The sequence below is a fragment of the Aedes albopictus genome, chromosome 3 (genome assembly GCF_035046485.1).
Source record: "Aedes albopictus strain Foshan chromosome 3, AalbF5, whole genome shotgun sequence".
Classification (NCBI taxonomy): Eukaryota; Metazoa; Arthropoda; class Insecta; order Diptera; family Culicidae; genus Aedes; species Aedes albopictus.
In genome coordinates this window covers 19508940-19519108 of record NC_085138.1, presented here as the reverse complement: position 1 = coordinate 19519108, position 10169 = coordinate 19508940, and the positions used below count along the sequence as shown (strand labels likewise).

Below are 10169 nucleotides of genomic sequence, written 5' to 3'. Positions count from 1 at the left end.
GATTCGATTTCGATTCGATTTCGATTCGATTTCGATTCGATTTCGATTCGATTTCGATTCGATTTCGATTCGATTTCGATTCGATTTTGATTCGATTTCGATTCGATTTCGATTCGATTTCGATTCGATTTCGATTCGATTTCGATTCGATTTCGATTCGATTTCGATTCGATTTCGATTCGATTCGATTCGATTCGATTTCGATTCGATTACGATTCGATTTCGATTCGATTCGATTTCGATTCGATTTCGATTCGATTTCGATTCGATTTCGATTCGATTTCGATTCGATTTCGATTCGATTTCGATTCGATTTCGATTCGATTTCGATTCGATTTCGATTCGATTTCGATTCGATTTCGATTCGATTTCGATTCGATTTCAATTCGATTTCGATTCGATTTCGATTCGATTTCGATTCGATTTCGATTCGATTTCGATTCGATTTCGATTCGATTTCGATTCGATTTCGATTCGATTTCGATTCGATTTCGATTCGATTTCGATTCGATTTCGATTCGATTTCGATTCGATTTCGATTCGATTTCGATTCGATTTCGATTCGATTTCGATTCGATTTCGATTTCGATTCGATTTCGATTCGATTTCGATTCGATTTCGATTCGATTTCGATTCGATTTCGATTCGATTTCGATTCGATTTCATTTCGATTTCGATTCGATTTCGATTCGATTTCGATTCGATTTCGATTCGATTTCGATTCGATTTCGATTCGATTTCGATTCGATTTCGATTCGATTTCGATTCGATTTCGATTCGATTTCGATTCGATTTCGATTCGATTTCGATTCGATTTCGATTCGATTCGATTTCGATTCGATTACGATTCGATTACGATTCGATTTCGATTCGATTTCGATTCGATTTCGATTCGATTTCGATTCGATTTCGATTCGATTTCGATTCGATTTCGATTCGATTTCGATTCGATTTCGATTCGATTTCGATTCGATTTCGATTCGATTTCGATTCGATTTCGATTCGATTCGATTTCGATTCGATTTCGATTCGATTTCGATTCGATTTCGATTCGATTTCGATTCGATTTCGATTCGATTTCGATTCGATTTCGATTCGATTTCGATTCGATTTCGATTCGATTTCGATTTCGATTCGATTTCGATTCGATTTCGATTCGATTTCGATTCGATTTCGATTCGATTTCGATTCGATTTCGATTCGATTTCGATTCGATTTCGATTCGATTTCGATTCGATTTCGATTCGATTTCGATTCGATTTCGATTCGATTTCGATTTCGATTCGATTTCGATTCGATTTCGATTCGATTTCGATTCGATTTCAATTTCGATTCGATTTCGATTCGATTTCGATTCGATTTCTATTCGATTTCGATTCGATTTCGATTCGATTTCGATTCGATTTCGATTCGATTTCGATTTCGATTCGATTTCGATTCGATTTCGATTCGATTTCGATTCGATTTCGATTCGATTTCGATTCGATTTCGATTCGATTTCGATTCGATTTCGATTCGATTTCGATTCGATTTCGATTTCGATTCGATTTCGATTCGATTTCGATTCGATTTCGATTCGATTTCGATTCGATTTCGATTCGATTTCGATTCGATTTCGATTCGATTTCGATTCGATTTCGATTCGATTTCGATTAGATTTCGATTCGATTTCGATTCGATTTCGATTCGATTTCGATTCGATTTCGATTCGATTTCGATTCGATTTCGATTCGATTTCGATTCGATTTCGATTCGATTTCGATTCGATTTCGATTCGATTTTGATTCGATTTCGATTTCGATTCGATTTCGATTCGATTTCGATTCGATTTCGATTCGATTTCGATTCGATTTCGATTCGATTTCGATTCGATTTCGATTCGATTTCGATTTCGATTCGATTTCGATTCGATTTCGATTCGATTTCGATTCGATTTCGATTCGATTTCGATTCGATTTCGATTCGATTTCGATTCGATTTCGATTCGATTTCGATTCGATTTCGATTCGATTTCGATTCGATTTCGATTCGATTTCGATTCGATTTCGATTCGATTTCGATTCGATTTCGATTCGATTTCGATTCGATTTCGATTCGATTTCGATTCGATTTCGATTCGATTTCGATTCGATTCGATTTCGATTCGATTCGATTTCGATTCAATTTCGATTCAATTTCGATTCGATTTCGATTTCGATTCGATTTCGATTAGATTTTGATTCGATTTCGATTCGATTTCGATTTTAATTAGAAACCATTTGGAATTAAAAATGATACAAAGAACACTCTGAGAATTCAAGGAAATTGCACTAGAAAACCATTTTATTTGTCATCAATTCAAAATTCGATTTTGATTCGATTTCGATTCGATTCCGATTCGATTCCGATTCGATTTCGATACGATTTCGATTCGATTTCGATTCGATTTCGATTCGATTTCGATTCGATTTCGATTCGATTTCGATTCGATTTCGATTCGATTTCGATTCGATTTCGATTCGATTTCGATTCGATTTCGATTCGATTTCGATTCGATTTCGATTCGATTTCGATTCGATTTCGATTCGATTTCGATTCGATTTCGATTCGATTTCGATTCGATTTCGATTCGATTTCGATTCGATTTCGATTCGATTTCGATTCGATTTCGATTCGATTTCGATTCGATTTCGATTCGATTTCGATTTCGATTCGATTTCGATTCGATTTCGATTCGATTTCGATTCGATTTCGATTCGATTTCGATTCGATTTCGATTCGATTTCGATTCGATTTCGATTCGATTTCGATTCGATTTCGATTCGATTTCGATTCGATTTCGATTCGATTTCGATTCGATTTCGATTTCGATTCGATTTCGATTCGATTTCGATTCGATTTCGATTCGATTTCGATTCGATTTCGATTCGATTTCGATTCGATTTCGATTCGATTTCGATTCGATTTCGATTCGATTTCGATTCGATTTTGATTCGATTTCGATTCGATTTCGATTCGATTTCGATTCGATTTCGATTCGATTTCGATTCGATTTCGATTCGATTTCGATTCGATTTCGATTCGATTCGATTCGATTCGATTTCGATTCGATTACGATTCGATTTCGATTCGATTCGATTTCGATTCGATTTCGATTCGATTTCGATTCGATTTCGATTCGATTTCGATTCGATTTCGATTCGATTTCGATTCGATTTCGATTCGATTTCGATTCGATTTCGATTCGATTTCGATTCGATTTCGATTCGATTTCGATTCGATTTCAATTCGATTTCGATTCGATTTCGATTCGATTTCGATTCGATTTCGATTCGATTTCGATTCGATTTCGATTCGATTTCGATTCGATTTCGATTCGATTTCGATTCGATTTCGATTCGATTTCGATTCGATTTCGATTCGATTTCGATTCGATTTCGATTCGATTTCGATTCGATTTCGATTCGATTTCGATTCGATTTCGATTCGATTTCGATTCGATTTCGATTCGATTTCGATTCGATTTCGATTCGATTTCGATTCGATTTCGATTCGATTTCGATTCGATTTCGATTCGATTTCGATTCGATTTCATTTCGATTTCGATTCGATTTCGATTCGATTTCGATTCGATTTCGATTCGATTTCGATTCGATTTCGATTCGATTTCGATTCGATTTCGATTCGATTTCGATTCGATTTCGATTCGATTTCGATTCGATTTCGATTCGATTCGATTTCGATTCGATTACGATTCGATTACGATTCGATTTCGATTCGATTTCGATTCGATTTCGATTCGATTTCGATTCGATTTCGATTCGATTTCGATTCGATTTCGATTCGATTTCGATTCGATTTCGATTCGATTTCGATTCGATTTCGATTCGATTCGATTTCGATTCGATTTCGATTCGATTTCGATTCGATTTCGATTCGATTTCGATTCGATTTCGATTCGATTTCGATTCGATTTCGATTCGATTTCGATTCGATTTCGATTCGATTTCGATTTCGATTCGATTTCGATTCGATTTCGATTCGATTTCGATTCGATTTCGATTCGATTTCGATTCGATTTCGATTCGATTTCGATTCGATTTCGATTCGATTTCGATTCGATTTCGATTCGATTTCGATTCGATTTCGATTCGATTTCGATTCGATTTCGATTCGATTTCGATTTCGATTCGATTTCGATTCGATTTCGATTCGATTTCGATTCGATTTCAATTTCGATTCGATTTCGATTCGATTTCGATTCGATTTCTATTCGATTTCGATTCGATTTCGATTCGATTTCGATTCGATTTCGATTCGATTTCGATTTCGATTCGATTTCGATTCGATTTCGATTCGATTTCGATTCGATTTCGATTCGATTTCGATTCGATTTCGATTCGATTTCGATTCGATTTCGATTCGATTTCGATTTCGATTCGATTTCGATTCGATTTCGATTCGATTTCGATTCGATTTCGATTCGATTTCGATTCGATTTCGATTCGATTTCGATTCGATTTCGATTTCGATTCGATTTCGATTCGATTTCGATTCGATTTCGATTCGATTTCGATTCGATTTCGATTCGATTTCGATTCGATTTCGATTCGATTTCGATTCGATTTCGATTTCGATTCGATTTCGATTCGATTTCGATTCGATTTCGATTCGATTTCGATTCGATTTCGATTCGATTTCGATTCGATTTCGATTCGATTTCGATTCGATTTCGATTAGATTTCGATTCGATTTCGATTCGATTTCGATTCGATTTCGATTCGATTTCGATTCGATTTCGATTCGATTTCGATTCGATTTCGATTCGATTTCGATTCGATTTCGATTCGATTTCGATTCGATTTCGATTCGATTTCGATTCGATTTCGATTCGATTTCGATTCGATTTCGATTCGATTTCGATTCGATTTCGATTCGATTTCGATTCGATTTCGATTCGATTTCGATTCGATTTCGATTCGATTTCGATTCGATTTCGATTCGATTTCGATTCGATTTCGATTCGATTTCGATTCGATTTCGATTCGATTTCGATTCGATTTCGATTCGATTTCGATTCGATTTCGATTCGATTTCGATTCGATTTCGATTCGATTTCGATTCGATTTCGATTCGATTTCGATTCGATTTCGATTCGATTTCAATTCGATTTCAATTCGATTTCAATTCGATTTCGATTCGATTTCGATTCGATTTCGATTCGATTTCGATTCGATTTCGATTCGATTTCGATTCGATTTCGATTCGATTTCGATTCGATTTCGATTCGATTTCGATTCGATTTCGATTCGATTTCGATTCGATTTCGATTCGATTTCGATTCGATTTCGATTCGATTTCGATTCGATTTCGATTCGATTTCGATTCGATTTCGATTCGATTTCGATTCGATTTCGATTCGATTTCGATTCGATTTCGATTCGATTTCGATTCGATTTCGATTCGATTTCGATTCGATTTCGATTCGATTTCGATTCGATTTCGATTCGATTTCGATTCGATTTCGATTCGATTTCGATTCGATTTCGATTCGATTTCGATTCGATTTCGATTCGATTTCGATTCGATTTCGATTCGATTTCGATTCGATTTCGATTCGATTTCGATTCGATTTCGAATCGATTTCGATTCGATTTCGATTGGAAACAACTTAAAATTAAAATTGGTACATAGAATCGTCCGAGAATACAAGGGAAATGCATTAGAAAACCATTTTATTTGCCATCGATTGTGTACGCAAGTGTCCGTTGCCTAGCCTTGCTCTTGTCATTCAATCACATCGAAGCCAATCATTATTTTTAATCTCATCAATCAACAAGTACGAGGCTGTCCGATAGTTCCAGACTTTTTCTATTTTTTTCCTTCTAGCTCTACGCAATTGTGTCCTTCTGCGACTAATTGGATTGTGCAACTTTGTGTCATTTATCTGGCACTTCTGCATTCTTCAATGTACTGGAAACTCACAAAATGGCATTGAAGCTTGATTAATATGAAGTCGGTCGAACGGACATGCAGCATTTCCGTTTAGTTGAAGATAATCTTTGAATGCTTTCATACTAAGATATGTAGAAGAGATTTCTAAAAAGTTGCAATTGGATTAAAGGTTTTGATCCAAGGCAAATTATTTTCGACGAAAATTTCACAGCGAAGTTGGCAGCTCATCGCTTGAACGTTATTCTTGGGAAACTTTTCTTGTCGGGAGTTCAACGAAATTTGGGAAGAGATATCGAACTCGGCGAGTGTCCATCTAGTCGGCCGCGAGAGTCAAGAAAAGTTTCTAATTTCCGAGAAACTAGAGCAGCTGATGACAGCGAAGCTCATCACTCTGCTATCATCGCAGTAGACGAGTGGTAACTAATTTTGCTTGAATGAAAAAAAAAATCCACCTAGCGGTGATGGTGCTTTGCTCTCGCGATTTCAATGACATTTCGTCAATTTATCAATGCAATATAATATTACATAGTTTGAGCGCCTCTTACTCCATAAATCGGTAACCATTTGGAATATTGGTCCTCTGTCTTCCCCAATAGTCATATTACACTTACAGAGCCCTACGCTCTAAATGCCTGTCGTTATTCTTAATTGAGCACACGTGTGGTAGTCTAGCCTTAATATCCATAGAAGAATCTTTATTATCAATTTCAGTCCGCCATCTTGGACTTTCAGGTCACTGTTTTTGAACTTGGAACTAAATTCGTCAACCAAATCAGAAGCAGTGGCAATTGATTTAAAAATGATTGACAGTTTTTTGTACATAGAGATACATACATACATACATACGCACATACATACGCACATACATACGCACATACATACACACATACATATACACATCATCTGAACCCCTAATATCGGATTAATATCTGAGCTCGTCGAACTGAATTGAATGTTATATGTGATCCGACTTTCCGACCCTTACCACAAACTCGGCTTTTCAAAGTGAGCATATAGCCTTTCAGTACGGAAAAAGTAATCACTAGAGCGGTTCTAGAGAGAAAATTCCATTCGTAAAAATGATGAGAAATATTAAATATAGATAGGGTAAGTGTACCAATTATGGCTATAGTACCAATTATTCGCCATAGTTAATTTTCACCCTTTAACGACGTAAATCAACGAGAAAAATTTTGTGAACAACAGATCACGTTCACAAAAGATAGTCGCACTCGTTTAAACTCCACTTTTTCCTCAAATCATGGTAGAAATAAATCATTTTCCTTAAAATTTCTGCTTACTTGCACCCTTTTTCGCCATAGTGTACCAGTTATGGCTAATCCCATAAGGAATGCATGCCAATAGTGCGAAAAGGAACCAAAGTTAAAAAGTATAACCATAACTGGTACAGGGCTCCTATCATTGACACACGCTGTAATCAATACTAAAAGTAGTTTTGGCTCCGTTTCTATATTTTTCTTGTAAAGTATGGAAACTAAGCTGTCTTTTAACTTATTGATGACATTCGTTGGTCTTCTCGTTATTTTTGTATAAATACACTTACCCTATTGGCCGACGCCTACGACAGCGTACTGCTCTCAAGTCATCAAATAAAAATATATCTCATTTCACTGGGAGTTCGAAGAAGAGGCGCCAACCAACAACGTTGGAAAATGATGGTTGATTACCGTGACAGTTTTATTGAAGGATTTCTGATTGCGTTTCGTTATTAGGAAAATTGTAAACTTTTTCTGCTTCCGTTTCCGTCAGTTGGCAGAGGTCGAAGTCTAGCTGATGAACAAGGGGTTCTGTACGGTTTGGATGGCCGTAAAGCTGAACGAACAGCACTTCACCGGAAAGGGTTTTGTGCGTTGGAGAGCATGCCGAATCCTTCAGGGACTCGTTTCTTACTGTAAGTCGAATTCGAATGATGAGTTCCTGGAAGAAATCCCGAAGATCACAGATGAATGCATTAGTTACCTGTTCCAATGCCACGCGGAACTCCAATCCGAAGCCTTTCTCAAAGGTCAACGATCCAGATGCATCGCATTTGGTCCTACGGATGTTACACGCCACAGCTCCTGTAAGGAACATCGGCTGAAGCCGAGCTTCGTCAATCGCCAGAACTTCGTCGGAAATCTGCCTTAACCCAACAACGTAGCCTGGTCGTACAAACATCGGCAGGTCGGATTCCACAACAGCGTACTGCAGTACATCGTTCGTCGGAAGTTCCTCTCCGGCCCACAACTCGTAGAACGTCTCCGGAAAGTAGATATCGATTTGAGTCATCTGCGGTAACAGTACAGGCGCCACCAACAGAGCTTCCCCCACCATAAACTGCTCCCACAACTCCGCCGTGAAGTTCCTCGCCTCTTCATAGTGGTAAAACATCGGCCGTAGATAAGCCGAATCCGTCACGATCAACGTATTCATGTATTCCATCAAAGCATAACGCTTACGTATCATAGACAGCATGATTCGCTGAGCGAATCTACTGAATCGATGCGGCATCCGATCCTCCGACACCTTGAATAGCGGCAACAGCGACCCGAACTGGTACCATCTGATGCACAGCTCCTCCGTTACGTTATCCCTCGCATTTCCGCAAACTGGCGTCCCAATAAAACTCAACCCCGCCAACGACAACCCAATCGCTCGATTAACCTCATTCCTCAACGAAATCCACGTTCCGGACACATTCTGCGCCATAATCGCCGCCCTCGTCCTCAAATCATACGCCCCCGTCACGACAAACTCCCCCGCTCCCACCTGCTCCTCAACTCTCCGCATCATCTCCGGTCCCATCCGGTTCTGACTCTTCACCACCATCTCCATACTATCGGACAGCTTCGTATCCCACCGGATCAAATCCGCAATCGAACTGTTCAACCCGTCGGGCAAATACGTCAACTGCCCCCTACTCGGATACGTCTTATTCCCATCGTCTCGCAGACATCCCTCCCTCACAGTAACCCCCGAACCGTTCAAGTTCCTCACACTCGTCCACGTCTGCCCGAACCACACCGTCATCTCATGCCGCTCGGTACGCCAATCCAAATACACCGCAGTCCTGTTCCGGACCAACCCCCTATACGGCGCTATATTATAAGCACTACGCAGCAACAGCCCATTGGTCCGGGCGGTCGTATACGCGGGATTCCCCGCCGGCTCCAGCACCATCACAACCGACGGCACAAACCGCTTGCTGTGATTGGCCAGCAGCCCAATCACCTCCTCCAACTCCGTAGTGATCGCCATCGCGCTGGACAACCAAAACAGGTCGTCGTTGATGCAGTGCGAATCGAAGATGATCCCCGCCTCGATCATTCCTTCAATATCGGCGCGAACAGCACCCAAACTAGCGTTACGAGCCTCATCGCAAACGTGAACGCCGTAGGACCAGAACGGCGGTTGGTACTGGTTGCGGGTGATCGTTTTCAGCTGGTGGTGCAGGTCGGCCGGATTCGGACCCGGAAGCAGCTCCAACTCGAAGTGACCGGTGAATTGGGCGCGGATGACGATCAGACGGGAACGGACGATTTCCACTTCCGTTAGGCCGGGGCTGTTGAAGAGGACGCCATTGAATTGGTTGGTTTTCATATCTGAAATGGAAGACGATGGAAGAGTTTTGATTAATAAGGTCTTGGGACTTTCACGAACATATGTGAATGTATTGACTGTTATGAATGACCAAAGTTTATTCTCTACAAATTTTGGAGTTCAAATCGGTATGTGCAACAAAACTTCAATGCTTTCACCAAAAATCCAGAGGATGGGCATCGTCCAAAGAAAGAACATGTCGATCTTCATGCTAGTTGATTGGAACTAGAGAAGCAGAACGGCCTCTCTAACCACCACGTATCTGCAGGACTTGGTGCCATCGAAGTCAATAGCAAAGCCCTCCTATGAGCTGTGGTGAGGTAAAAAACCGGATATTTCAAAGTGTTTGAAATTGAAGCCTACACCAAGTACCAATGACAGCTGAATAACAGCTTATTCAGCCATTTTTTTTTCGAGTCAAGCTTAAGAGCGGCTTGTTCGTCTGTTGTACAGCGATAATGTTTGTTGGGACGTCCATATTCCTGGGACAAGGAAGAACAAGCTCGATTCCAAAACAAAGAAGCTGAACTATTTGGGCTCTTCGATGGAATACAAAAGCAGATACCTGGGAGGATTTTCGGCGTGGCAGTCGCAATTGCAATCAAACGATCAGATATTCTCCTTCATCCGACGTT

The 10169-nt window shown here is 39.8% G+C and overlaps 1 protein-coding gene across 1 annotated transcript; it reads right to left on the bottom strand.

Moving 5' to 3' along the window:
- Positions 1-7608: 7608 nt before the first annotated feature.
- Positions 7609-9547, bottom strand: LOC109428050 (neutral alpha-glucosidase C-like). Its single transcript, XM_062842275.1, has 2 exons — positions 7915-9547; positions 7609-7872 (listed from the first exon to the last, which is right to left on the bottom strand). Exons 1-2 carry the CDS (start codon positions 9532-9534, stop codon positions 7633-7635), a joined length of 1860 nt encoding a protein of 619 aa, XP_062698259.1. The 5' UTR covers positions 9535-9547; the 3' UTR covers positions 7609-7632.
- Between the last annotated feature and the right edge of the window lie 622 nt (positions 9548-10169).

Excerpts from the sequence above, each read along its gene's own strand:
- LOC109428050 (XM_062842275.1), bottom strand. The coding sequence starts at position 9,534 with ATGAAAACCAACCAATTCAATGGCGTCCTCTTCAACAGCCCCGGCCTA. Across the intron at positions 7,873-7,914 it reads TCCGCGTGGCATTGGAACAG|GAACTCATCATTCGAATTCG; the intron begins GTAACTAATGCA and ends GATTTCTTCCAG.